Here is a 13,900-nt window from a genome sequence, read left to right on the forward strand (position 1 = left end):
TAACAAAATAAGTTTCATTAGTCACATCTTTGCAATACAAGCTCATGTTCCATTTTCCCAGGATAAATTTGTGTGCACACAAGAAACATTTTGAACCATATCTACATTTGTTTTAATTTTATCTTCACATAACTTTTAATGACATACAAACCCAGAGATGTGATTTATGCCACCTAGCACATAAGTCATTGTTTTTTATTGAAAGGTTTTATACTTCATGTCAGTACCTTACCTGCTTGTCCTGATTTATGGGGCACTATGTAACACATGCTACTCAAAGAAATTTAAAGTAATCAACTGCCAGTTAATGCTGGATAAATTTGCAATTGTAATATCACAATCATGGTATATCTTATTGCTTAATGTGTGTTGACACTGATTGTGCTGGCAGTCATCTACTTCAGAGAAATGCTGGGCCCAGAACAGAAAGTGATCTAAATAACCAAATGGAGTTTACAATCTGTACATATTTTTTTTAAATCCTTCTTTTAGTTTCATGGTACTAGCCTAATCTTGCAATGCAGATGATAATTGTGAAGTGCTGATAAAATCTGAATCCAAGAGATTAGATTACAGCCTTTTAATCATTCCTGGGCATCTATTGTGTTCTGTATGTACAAGTTATGAAAATTCAATATTCCATATAATTAACCTATTACACCTCAGTATCCTTTGTTGTATCGTATATTCAGACAAAATAGACTCTCATTTTTTTGCTGACAATTTTCATATGTATTGCCTGAAAAGCAAGTTGTGGACATTGCACATGGCATTAAAATGCTGTCAGGTAGGTTCCTGAATACACATTTAATCATGGTGAAATCTATTGCATTTGAAATATTATCCAATTTATTTTTAAAAATTCAGTAGCAAAAAGTATTATCATGCCTCTAATTTGGGTCTAAATGTAATAGTCTGATAATCTTAGTCTCTGCACATTAAAGCAGAATATAGTGGATCCAAGCAGACTGAGTAATGGAAGAAATGGATTTAATTAACAGTGGGTCATTAACAGTTAAGTTAGCTAATTATATTATTGCAGTTTCATTTTGAATCCTAAGGATGCATTCTGGAGGCCACAGGAAGCAAATGTGGTGTTTGTATTTGTGTTTATTTACTTTTGGGTTATGTGACAGGCATCGCTCACATATGCTGAAGCACAGATGAGAATTGATGATGAAAGCATGAATGATGAGATTACAAAAGGACTTCGCCGTCTAAATAAACTGGCAAAGGTTCTGAAAAAGAAGAGGATTGACAATGGGTGAGATTTTAGTTTTCTTTTAAATGTAAAAAAAAAACCTCTTCCTAAAATGGAATCTATAAACCAGGATTGTTTCTATAATTGCACTCTCTCTTCTGAGTCAGAACATCATGGGTTCAAGCTTCACTCCAGGACTTGAGCCGATATTCCAGTGCACGACTGGGGAGTGCTGCACTGTCGGAGATGCTATCTTTCGAATGAGACATAAATCCAAAGCTAAGCCTGCCCCCTCCGATGATGTAAAAGATCTCATGGCACTGTTCGCCAAAGAGAGGGGAGAGCTCGCTCAGTGTCCTGGCCAGCACCATTTAAAAATAGATAATCTAGTCATTTATCTCATTTATTTAAAAAAAAATGATTGATTATTTTGATCTCAAAAAGCAAAAGTTATTCAATTTCATGCTTATTCTAGCATTACGGCACAGCATTAAATTAACTTTAAATCTACAACTTATGTTGCATAGTAATAATTCTGCCATGGATTTGGCTTGGATTCAGTGGATTAAAAAAAATCCATTCTTGCGCCAAAAATGTCTTTTGAACATATGGGGGTAGGTTTTCTCCGACTGCCGACACAGCAGAGTATACCTGGCCGTCCAGGTGGGAGGCCCAGTCCATTTTGAACCTGTGGACAGAAAACCAGCCTCCCAGCGCAGAAAATGATATGGCCATTTGAAATATGAAATATTGAGTATTAATAAGGCTAACTGGATAATTCACTCATTGCTGGTTACTATGTACTGTCTCGGATTTTGAGCCATAGCTGCTCGGAGAATCTGAATGCTGTTTAACTGAGGTCTGTTTTTGTTTTCAGTGCTCTAACACTGTCTTCTCCTGAAGTGCGTTTTCACATAGACAGCGAGACCCATGACCCCATCGACCTGCAGACCAAGGAACTAAAGTATGTGCTGGAGAATTAGAATTTTGGGTAGCTTTGCAAATCACTGAATTCCATTTTGTAGAATTCTTTGTTCATATTATTGGGTTAAAGCTAATCAACCTCTAATAGTACAGAAAAAAAATAGTATTTTATTTCAGATTTTATTTATTTTTAGGCAATTAATTTTGATAAATGATGCACGAGAGCAATGTATTCAATGATCACAGCACCTGATCTTTACTGATATGCCAAAATTGATTTTCAAACCATAATATGAATTGAACACTTTTTTCTGTGCTTCTGCATTGTGGGCACTAAAACTTTCACTATAAGCTGTGTTTTTATAAGCTGCAGAGAACACTCAACATTTGGAATGTTTCCTCTCTCATTGCATGTTTTGTAGTACAGGTTGGACCACTCTGGTCCAGAAACATCCGTGGTTCGGCATTAGTCCCGGTTTCCCACGCTTTCTAGCTCAGTGATCTGTGCTCCGGAACTGCCGCTTTGTGTGGGTGGCATCCCGGTTTCCCGTGCTTCCACAAAGTTTCTTTACTACCGGCCGGCAGTTCTGGCTCTGTGTTCAATGAGGTAACCGGGCAAGGAAAGGGAAGTGAAAGCGGCTGACTGAGGCATGGAAGCTGGGTCTGAGGAAGAGGAGGTTTTTTTATAAAGGAACACCAAACCAGCGCGTTAATTAATAAATGTGGCTGGGAGATTTCTACACGGAGAGAGATAGCAAGGCCCAAGTTTCGCAGCCTGAGCCAGAGCGTGGTGAAGGCGTTCAGGAGCCTGGGTGCTGGCTATAGGTACCGGTAAGCCTAGGCTAGGCGTGATCTCCCGTGGTTCGGAAAATTCTCTGTTTCAGCACCGGTCAGGTCCCGAGGCTACCACAGAGGTCCAACTGTATTAAAATTTGAGAATTATTGTGCTTCCTCATTCAATATTTGACACAGGTAGTGGAATGACTCCATTTGTGAAAGGATGTACTGGAGAACTTGTACACTATCCATTTGTTATAATTCAAAAGTCTCCAGTGCAAATATTGCATATTTAAATGGTATTTTGGTACAAGTCCAGCAGTTCAGCATTCATTCTTTGGCACCCGTGTTTGTTGCTAGTTTTATATTTGTACGAAGGTCGCTATTTCTATCCAACATTTATTCTGGGTGCAAAATGTATTAAAACTCAGTAGTATTTAGAATGACAATGCCGATCATGGCTCTGATGTATGCAAAGATGTGCTTCACTATTTTCCCAATGATTTCCCATTGTATTGTAATGCTGTGACTTGCATTACTGGATGGTCTACTGTAAAGTAGCTGAACTGACACAGTTCAAACATAGCATCTTCAGAGACTATCAACTTAAAACAATGAAAAAAATCATTGTATTGAGAACCATGGTCAATTGCTTTTTGCTCCCTCCCTAACCTGGGGTGCTAAACTTACATGGAGCATCTCTGCCTCCACCCTGGATTGGATCAGCTAGCACAGACTAAAGTCCTGCAACTGACATTTAAACCTCCTTGTCAACGCATTTGTTAAGATTTTTCTAACTTCATTTACAGAGAAACCAATTCACTGGTAGAAGAGTTCATGTTGCTGGCCAATATCTCAGTCGCACAGAAAATTTACCAAGAGTTTTCAGAGTGTGCCCTACTCAGAAAGCATCCAGCGCCTCCACCGTCAAACTATGACATCCTTGTCAAAGCAGCAAAATCCAAAGTGAGTAAATAAACATTTTACCGTAGCATGCTGGTTGCAATGTTCTCTTAATTGCATGAGACTCAAACAAGGTGCTCTTTTGAGATGTTGTCTTGTTGGAGCTAATTTGAGTAACAGCTTTCTTCTTCATTATCAACCACACGGCCAATTTTCGCATCATCTACAAACTTCGTAATCATACCCCCTACATTCGTCCAAATCATTGATATATACCACAAAAAGCAAGGGACCTAGTACTGAGCTCCCCGGAACCCTACTGGAAACAGCCTTCCAGTCACAAAAACACCCATCGACGTGAACAGATCAGTGGCAAATGGAATTCAATTTGGAGAAGTGTGAGGTAATGCATTTGGGGAGGGCTAACAAGGCCACGGAATGCACAATAAATGGTAGGACACTGAGAAGTGTAGAGGAACAGAGGGACCTTGGAGTGCATATCTACAGATCCCTGAAGGTAGCAGGAAAGGTAGATAAGGTGGTTAAGAAAGCATACGGGATACTTGCCTTTATCAGCCGAGGCATAGAATAGAAGAGCAGGGAGGTTATGCTTGAACTGTATAAAACACTAGTTAGGCCACAGCTAGAGTACTGCGTGCAGTTCAGTCACATATTACTGTGATTGAAAGGCTACATTAGAGGGAGCATCGTGCAGTGGCCCAGCCTGGAAATCGGCACAGTCCCAGCCTGCAAGACCATAAGCAGGCGGGGCCATCAGAGGGAGCAGTGTGTGGCGGGCATACCACTGCAGGAGGGTGACGGCTGCGAAGTCAGGTCGCTGACTGCAGTGTGGGCAGGCACAGCAGGAGGGGCGAAAGAGTGGTAAGAATTTGTAGAAGGAAATGACCGGGGCCCAGGAGAGGTGCGAGTTTGGGGCCCAGAAGAGGTGAGGGCCCAGGGGCAGCACAAGCCAGCCCACACTGCTATATGTATGCGTGCTCGGTCCGTGCAGCAGAGCAGGTCTCCAGTTGTCTTGGTCAATCCTCGCCACTGGACCAAGACCTAGTTCTGTCAAGCCCGTGTGGTGGCTGGTGTGCAACGGCCACCACATGTTTTTAAAAAAAAAAAATTCCAAGCACAGGCATCTTCCACCCTCCAAGATGTAGTTCGGGATCTGGAATATTAGGTCCTTCATTGAAACACATTGTGAACTCCTTCCTTTTTGGCTTGGAAGCAAGCCATCCTCGCTTCGAGGGACTGCCTATGATGATGAATTTGAGTAAGTAATGTAAAAATGTTTATTTCGTTGTGCAACGTCTTTTCTGCTTTTTGAGTGAAAAAATGCATAATTTACTCTGTGAAGATATCATGGTTAGGTACTGAATAAATCTCTGCTATCATAGTTTTTGCATGTGGTTAGCCTTCAATCAGTAAGTGTTGTGAAGCTATTGGGGGAGGGAAGAATGTTAAGTGTACTCCTTTCTATTGATTTCCATTGTTTCCAGTAGAGAACGCGTTTCTAGTAGAGAAACAATGCACCGTAAGGTTTGGATAATAAGTAGTCTGTATATAAATTGCTTCTTATATTCAGGCCGTATTAAAAATATCTGGTGTAATTTTTGCAATACTTTTATAAAAATAATTCACAAATCTGTTGATCGAGATGGGGAGACCACCAGAGCAAAGAGTCCGAGCTAGCAAGCCATTCACACACAGCTGACAGATATATTTGTACAAAATGGTTAGGAATAGATCTAAGCATAGAGCCGGAATGTAAATGTTGACAATTTGTTATGCGGTACTAATATGTATTACGGTGTAAAGTTAATTTTTTTACGAAATAAAGACAACAATAATCCAATGGTGCTTTATTCCTCACAGAATTTAGAGATCCGGACTGATTCAGCAAAGGCCTTGGCAGACTCTCTGGATAAATCTGAGGTTCCAGGCGCCCCATATTTGAACACACTCTTGCGAATCCTGACCACACGTTGTATGATGCAGGCTGTCTATTTTTGCTCAGGAATGGATACTGACTTTCATCACTTTGGTCTGGCTTCACCGATCTATACTCACTTCACATCGCCTATCAGAAGGTGTGGGTCTTGTATCAAGTGTTTTAAAAAATCTGTAGCATACGAGTAAAATGAACGTCTACATAGCATCATTCCACCTAGACATCAAATCACTTTTGTAAAGGGTAGTCTCATCGCTGGTGCTTTCTGCAACCCAAAATAAGTGACCATTGGCTGCAAGAGGGAATTCTCATATTGTGTTAAAAAGGAGTTTTGTGCAAAAGTCTCAAGATAGTTTTTTTTCCCAAAATTGATTTAATTACAGTATTTGGAAGTATAATAATTCCCGTTCTTAAAATTATTGGGCTCAATTTTCCCCAGTGATTTGTGCCGTTTTTTTGAAGCAGACGGCTCTTTTTAGCTGAAGTTGAAAAACCAGTTTCCCCAATCAATTTGCACCAGTGTAACTCGGGTAGTTACGAGAGAGAGAGATAAGTTGCTGCTATGTATTTTTCAATTATTTTAACGTGTTGGGAGCTGGCTGTATGCTTCACTTTGCAGCCTCAGCTCACATTGTGTCCCTGGTTACCGTGGCAGCCCGATCTTTTTGGCGCAGATCAAGGCTCCACCCCCAAAACTAAAGATCGGGTTACGCCACGCCAAAATGAAGAGATCCAACGGGGAAACTTAGAATATTTTTTTTTGGCGCACATAGGCCCCAAAAAATCAGGCGTAACTCTTCAAGTACGCCAAAAAAATGCTTTGGGGAAAATTGAGCCCAATGTAACTGTTTATTGCAGCCAAACTAATAGTTGGATGCATTTAATTCTCTCCTATTTAGTTCAAAAATAATTTGAATCCTGTTGTATGGTATGTTCAAATATCCAGTATATATTGTCAAGTAACACTTTTTTTTTTTTAAACTATCTGTGTACAAATATAATTCTAGTATTCTGCTGTAAGTCCTATGTAACGGCCCGGGATATGCGGTCCGGATGATGGCGGACTGGCAGCGATCGCCATCATTTTGCCTTTGAACCTGACCGCAATTTTAGGATTTAGCGCCTGCCCAGCCTCGCGTGGAAATCCTGAAGTTGCGGTCAGTCGTTCACTGCTCCTTCACAGGCTGTGCTGTGCCACCACCCCCCACCCCCTCCAGAACCAGCAATCAGTGTAATCTGTCAAATCATGGAAACTCACCTCAGTTCCTCCACAGTAAAACCGATGTTTTATTTCTGGTTCATTCCTGGGATGTGGGCATCGCTGGCAAGGCCACCATTTATTGCCCATCCCTAATTTCCCTTGAGAAGGTGGTGGTGAGCTGCCGCCTTGAATTGCTGCAGTCCGTGTGGTGAAGGTACTCCCACATTACTGTTGGGAAGGGAGTTCCAGGACGTTAGCGACGGTGAAGGAACAGCGATATATTTCCAAGCCAGGATGGTGTGTAACTTGGAGTTGGTGATGTTCCCACGCGCCTGCTGCCCTTGTCCTTCTAGGTGGTAAAGATCACAGGTTTGGGAGGTGCTGTCGAAGAAGCCTTGGCGAGTTTCTGCAGTGCATCTTGTGGATGATACACACTGCAGCCACACTGGTGGAGGGAGTGAGTGTTGAAGGTGGTGGATGGGGTGCCAATCGAATGGGCTGCTTTGTCCTGGATGGTGTTGAGCTTCTTGAGTGTTGTTGGAGCTGCACTCATCCAGGCAAGTGGAGAGTATTCCATCACACTCTGACTTGTAGGTGGTGGAAAGGCTTTGGGGAGTCAGGTGGTGAGACATTCACTGCAGAATACCCAGCCTCTGACCTGCTCCTGCAACCACAGTATTTATGCTGTTGGTCCAGTTAAGTTTCTGGTCAATGGTGACCTCGAGGATGTTGATGGTGGGGGATTCGGAGATGGTAATGCCATTGGATGTCATGGGGCAGTGGTTAGACACTAGCTTGTTGGAGATAGTCATTGCCTGGCACTTAAATGTTGTGTGCCACTTATCAGCCAAAGCCTGATAAATACCCATTAAAAGTTAGATCTTCTTGGATTAGATGTAACTGGGGTTTTAAAAGTATATTGACTGCTAAGCAAAGGTATGGCCTTGAAAAACTAACTTTTATTTTTGTGGCATGTCAAATTTATCCATTGTAATAAAAATCTAAATTTTTTATTACATTTTTATTTAAAGTTTTTTTTTAGAACGTTTGTTCATCTTTATTCCAGATTTGCCTTTTCCCCATGTGAGAGCCCCAATCTTTGTTTTGCTCTCTCTAACGTTTTTAAAAAGTTAGATTCAAAGGAGCTTGCTCACTTCCTGGTTCGCTGGCTCAGAGAATTCTGCGTTTTGATTGGCTGCTTTAACGGCTTGTTGACTTCACAGCAGCTCTTCGCTGGGAATCCCCATTAACTTGCATTGATTTCAATTACACATCGGAAAAGCCGAACTTCGCGACAGAGCTCACGAGATCTTTGTGTGAAGCTTACTTCGGGGCCAGCGGCAAACACATTTGCTTCATTGCTGACCGCAAATTACAGGCCAATGTTGTATATCAATAATGTGATATTGGAAGTTTCACTCCCTCTTTTGTTTTTTTTTTGACCAGTATTGTAATGGATATTGCTTTATCATTCAGTCTCGTGATGTCTGTGTTTTGCCTCACTAGATATTCTGATGTAATCGTACATCGTTTGTTGGCTGTGGCAATCAATGCTGACTCTACCTACCCAGATATCATGGACAAGCACAAACAACAAGCTCTGTGTAACAACCTCAACTATCGTCACAAAATGGCACAGTATTCCCAACGGGCATCTGTGGCATTCCATACTCAGGTAACAACGAATATGACAGCAAAATATTTAAACTTTATAAATAATATTACTTTGTACCTCATAAAACTTAGTGGAAAAGGCTCTCTTTCCAGATTCTAAAGTGCACTCAAATCGTTGCAGACTTGGTGCTGATTCTTGGATGGGAAGATTTTTAATACCAGGCTAAATGAAGTAAACATATTCAGTACCTTTTTGTTGTATCTTTCTTTCCTCTTTTCTTCCTTCCTAGCCTTCACAAAGCTGTAAACTACACAAATGAAGGTTTAGGTAACGTCTCATTTGTTTTGGTTTAAATTAGAGATTTGTCAATTGTTTCCTAATGTAAAGTGCAGCATTTTTTTTTTACTTGGCTTGTATTGTTACAGCTGTGTACATGTACGTCCAATTCCATCAACAACAGCAGATGTTTGCTCAAACTTTCAAAACCGCTCCTGTACATTGATGAAGCCATATCCACAGTCAACATGTCCAGAAACGTTTTTGTTCTTTAGAAGCACTAATTCTGATTGTCAAGCAACTGATGTTGAATATTCAATTAATATGCTAGTTTAGTCTGTTGTTCTGGATTACTTTGTTACTTCTGGGCTCAACATCGAGTTCAACAATTTCAGACCTTAACCCTGCCCATAATTTGCTCTCAGGTATTTTTTCTCTCTGTTTCCCATTGCAGCTGGTAATTATCCTGCCATTCACACTGTATCTAATCTTTTTCTAACTCCTGCCATCACCACCTCGTGTCGGCCCATCATCCCTTTGGTCCCTTATTAAAAGGAAATCATGTTTAACAAATTTGCCGGAGTTCTTTGAGGATATAATGAGCAGAGTGGATAAGGGGGAACCAGTGGATGTGGTGTATTTGGATTTCCAGAAGGCATTCCATAAGGTGTCACATAAAAAGTTACTGCACAAGATGAAAGTTTACAGGGTTGGTGGTAATATATTAGCATGGATAGAAGATTGGCTAACTAACAGAAAACAGTCGGGATAAATGGGTCATTTTCCGGTTGGCAAACAGTAACTAATGGGGTGCCACAGGAATCTGTGTTGGGGCCTCAACTATTTACAATCTATACTAATGATTTGGATGAAGGGACCGAGTGTAATGTAGCCAAGTTTGCTCATGATACAAAGATGGGTGGGAAAGCAAGTTGTGAGGAGGATACAAAAAAATCTGCAAAGGGATATAGACAGGGTAAGTGAGTGGGCAAAAATTTGGCAGATGGAGTATAATATGGGAAAGTGTGAGGTTATCCACTTTGGCAGAAAAAATAAAAAAGCAAATTATTTAAATGGAGAAAAATTACAAAATTATGCAATACAAAGGGACCTGGGGGTCCTTGTGCATGAAACACAAAAAGTTAGTATGTAGGTACGGCAAGTAATCAGGAAGGCGAATGGAATGTTGGCCTTTATTGCAAGGGGGATAGAGTATAAAAGCAGAGAAGTCATGCTACAACTGTACAAGGGTATTGGTGAGGCCACACCTAGAGTACTGCGTACAGTTTTGGTCTCCTTATTTAAGAAGGAATATACTTCCATTGGAGCAGTTCAGAGAAGGTTCACTCGGTTGATTCGTGAGATGAAGGGGTTGACTTATGAAGAAAGGTTGAGCAGGTTGGGCCTATACTCATTGGAGTTCAAAAGAATGAGGTGATCTTATTGAGACATATAAGATAATGAGGGGGCTTGACAAGGTCCATTGTCAATAGTGAAGAGAGTATGTTTCCACTCATGGGGGAATCTAGAACTAGGGGACATAGTTTTAGAATAAGGGGTCGCCTATTTAAAACTGAGATGAGGAAGAATATCTTCTCTCAGGGTTGTAAATCTGTGGAATTCTCTGCTCCAGAGAGCTGTGGAGGCTGGATCATTGAATATATTTAAGACGGAGATTGACAGATTTTTGAACAATAAGGAAGTAAAGGGTTATGGGGAGCGGGCGGGGAAGTGGAGCTGAATCCATGATCAGATCAGCCATGATCTTATTGAATGGCAGAGCAGGCTCGAGGGGCCAAATGGCCTATTGCTATTATTTTTTTTTAAATTTCTTCTGCCTTCCACCCTATCACAGACCTTTCCTTTTGTTCTTTCAGTGCTCCTTAAGAATCTGTTCTTTCGAACATTTGCCAGTTCTGGCGAAGGGTCATTGACCTGAAACGTTAACTTTGTTTCTCCCCATAGATGCCTGACCCGCTGGGATTTCCAGCATTTTCTATTTTTATTTTAGATTCCAGCATCCGCAGTATTTTGCTTTTGTGTTGTTTTGTTGCGCGTTTGCCGTAAGATTCTAAATTCCTTCTGTCCCATGTTACTACAGTTATTCTTTAAAAACAAAGGATTTGTTGATGAAGTCGGTTACATTCTGTTTGTGAAAAAGAATGCCATTGTGGTGCTAATTCCGAAGTTTGGTTTGGAGGGCACCGTTTTCTTTGAAGAGAAAGGCAAACAATCTCCAAAGCTGCACTACAATGAAGAGGTACAGGACTTTCTTTCCAGTCCTTTTACAATTAACTATTTGACTTTGACAGAATATTTTGAGGTCGTTTTTATTCTTTAGCTCTCATGTAATTTCAGACCAACCCTTTTTGCTTCCATAAGATCTGGTTGGACTCATCTCCAATTTTGTAATGCTTACGCAAAGACTTGTTTAAAACAGTAAGATGTCATTAGAGTAAATGCAGATGTTCGCAGGAAGAAGACATCAGCTTTGAGACGAGCTATCACGCAGATTTGAGAGAACATAACTCATTTACAATGATTTTAAAAATTGTGGGGGAAAAATTGATTAAGCAAAATGTAAAAATAATCAACTGCATGTACAGTAATTGGGATTTTCTGATATGGTGAACTGAATAGTGTATATGGATGTAGAAAATGCAGGCAATCTCTATTGTAACTCTTACAGATCCCATCTTTAACAGTAGAGGGCACAACGTTTAACATGTTTGACAAGGTAACCGTGACAATCACATTGGACGCATCAAATATGCAACACCAGAAGATTAGAATGGCACTGGTTGAGCCAGTGGTAAGAGTTCAATTTTGTTTAAACTTTGTTAGATGTCAAGTTAATTGATGTGTAAACCATTTGTTACAAATCCTTGTTTTGAATGTTTATATTAGTGCTTGTCATTTTTAAATTGCAATGCCTATTCCAAATAATCTAGCTTGCCTTTTCGTATTCCTGCTCCCTCCTCAATACCTCGAGATTGGAATGCTTTATCATTAACTTGTGGCTAATTTTAAGATTGCATCACTTGTGGCGAGACTCTGAATCCCCCAATTAAGTAAGAGACTTCTCTTCAACCATGTTTTCACACTCCTCTTCTTGCAAACTTTTGGATCTCTTTGGTTACTATTTTAGCCCTGTGCTGTGTAAACTGCTTTGAAACATTTTTCTGTACATGAGTAATATTATAGAAATATAAGTTATCTCAATGATGCTTTGCGTCAGGACTGGATAAGCCAGGTTTGTACTCATCCCCATCTCCTGCTAAGAGGTAGGGAGCCATATTAATTCGCTATGGTGTATCCCTGGAGGCTAAAAGTATGAGGATGATCAGGGTCACTTTATGCCAATAAACGGCTAGCAAAGTCACCTTATTAAATGATTAGCCTCCAAAGGGTGTCTCCTTGCTCTGTGACTGATATCCTTTCAATCTTGGCAGCTCATTTGCCTTAATCGAAGTGATTTCAGGTGTGCTCTAGTCCTTTAGCCTGATTTATCGCAGAGTAGCATTATTGTGGCAAATTGGGTTTTGTTGATGTTTAATTGAATCTTGAATTTAATTTTTGCTACAATTTATATGATTGCTCCTCATAATACCCAGTCCACACCATTATTTATTATCCTACAATGTTCAATAGGTTCCATGTTTATCATGTTCTTTATGAACCATGCTTTTATGCTGTTTGTCTGCTTACGGTTGATCAGTTCATTGGTAGTTTAATATTTCCTTCTCATTAAATCCTAAATTGCTTCCATCTATTTGTTTCAGATGATTAAAGATGATTTGTTAGAGACAATTAAAACTTTCAATCTTTCACCAATTAGCAGTTTTGCTTCAAGGCAAAACAAACAATGCATTTCACAATTAGATGTAGGGAATTCAGAATGTCCTTTGTTTCAAACTACAGCTTCTGTCCTCTCTAACCATTTTCCTTTTGAAAGACCTCAAGCTACAAGTTTTGTGACTTTGTTTCTTGTGATAGATTCCTGGAGTCAGTGTTCCAAAAAATTCATCACTGCAAAGTAAAGATATTGAAGAACCTGAGGTGAAGAAAACCAAGCTAAGCTAGAAAAGTTACCGCTGTGTGTGGCTATCACTCTGGCTAGTACTTGTTCTCACTCATTTAGTGTAAAATGTCTGTTTTAAGCAGAGTAGACTACACGTGTATAATAATGAGGAAAATCATTTGTATGATTTACTTTTTTACAATATAAAATGTCTTTTTAATAAATGTTGAATTTTTTAATCTATTACTTTGTATTTTTTAAGACAAGCTTAGAGCGGGTAAAGGGGAACCAGTGGATGTGGACTTCCAGAAGGCATTTGACAAAGTGCCACAAAAAAGGTTACTGCACAAGATAAAAGTTCACAGGGTTGGGGGTAATATATATTAGCATAGATGGAGGATTGGTTAACTAACAGAGAATCAGGATAAATGGTTCATTTTCGGGTTGGCAATCAGTAACTAGTGGGGGGCCGCGGGATCAGTGCTGGCACCCCAACTATTTACAATCTATATTGACGACTTGGATGAAGGGACCGAGTGTAACGTAGCCAAGTTTGCTGACGATACAAAGATGGGAGGAAAAGCAATGTGTGAGGACACAAGAAACTTGCAAAAGGACATAGACAGGCTAATCTGAGTGGGCAAAAATTTGGCAGATAGGGTCCAAGTTTCGGGCCGCGCCTAGAACGGCGCAGCCATGACCTGGACGCCCGATTCTCCGGCTCCCTGCTAGTCCTCTTGAGTCGGGCGCAGCGCAGCACGAGCTGTGGGGGGCGGAGCTAGGTCCCTGCGCTGAAAACAGTGCAGGGACCTCTGCACATGCGCGCTACAGTGGGCGCGCATGTGCAGTAGCTCCAGGCGCCCAAAACTGTGTGGGAGGGGCCGAAGCACGCAGCCCCTAGCCCTGGCCGAATGGCCTCACTGGGGCTACGTGCATAAGGCTGCCTCCCACGCCCAGCTCCTGCTTCCTCCCGACCCGACCCGTGCTTCCCCACCCGACCTCCCTCTCACTCTCTTCCTCCCCCA

The 13,900-nt window shown here is 40.9% G+C and overlaps 1 protein-coding gene across 1 annotated transcript in view; it reads left to right on the forward strand.

Moving 5' to 3' along the window:
• The window catches only part of dis3 (DIS3 exosome endoribonuclease and 3'-5' exoribonuclease), a 45,015-nt gene extending 31,899 nt beyond the window's left edge, over window positions 1-13,116 (forward strand). The window contains exons 15-22 of the mRNA XM_070891730.1: window positions 1,137-1,264; window positions 2,079-2,165; window positions 3,712-3,868; window positions 5,687-5,901; window positions 8,470-8,638; window positions 10,956-11,114; window positions 11,544-11,666; window positions 12,851-13,116. Coding sequence (XP_070747831.1) covers window positions 1,137-1,264; window positions 2,079-2,165; window positions 3,712-3,868; window positions 5,687-5,901; window positions 8,470-8,638; window positions 10,956-11,114; window positions 11,544-11,666; window positions 12,851-12,937 — 1,125 coding nt within the window. The 3' untranslated portion in view covers window positions 12,938-13,116. The remainder of the gene's footprint in view (window positions 1-1,136; window positions 1,265-2,078; window positions 2,166-3,711; window positions 3,869-5,686; window positions 5,902-8,469; window positions 8,639-10,955; window positions 11,115-11,543; window positions 11,667-12,850) is intronic.
• The last annotated feature ends 784 nt before the right edge of the window (window positions 13,117-13,900 follow it).

This window comes from Pristiophorus japonicus, chromosome 10, assembly GCF_044704955.1.
Source record: "Pristiophorus japonicus isolate sPriJap1 chromosome 10, sPriJap1.hap1, whole genome shotgun sequence".
Lineage (NCBI taxonomy): Eukaryota > Metazoa > Chordata > Chondrichthyes > Pristiophoridae > Pristiophorus > Pristiophorus japonicus.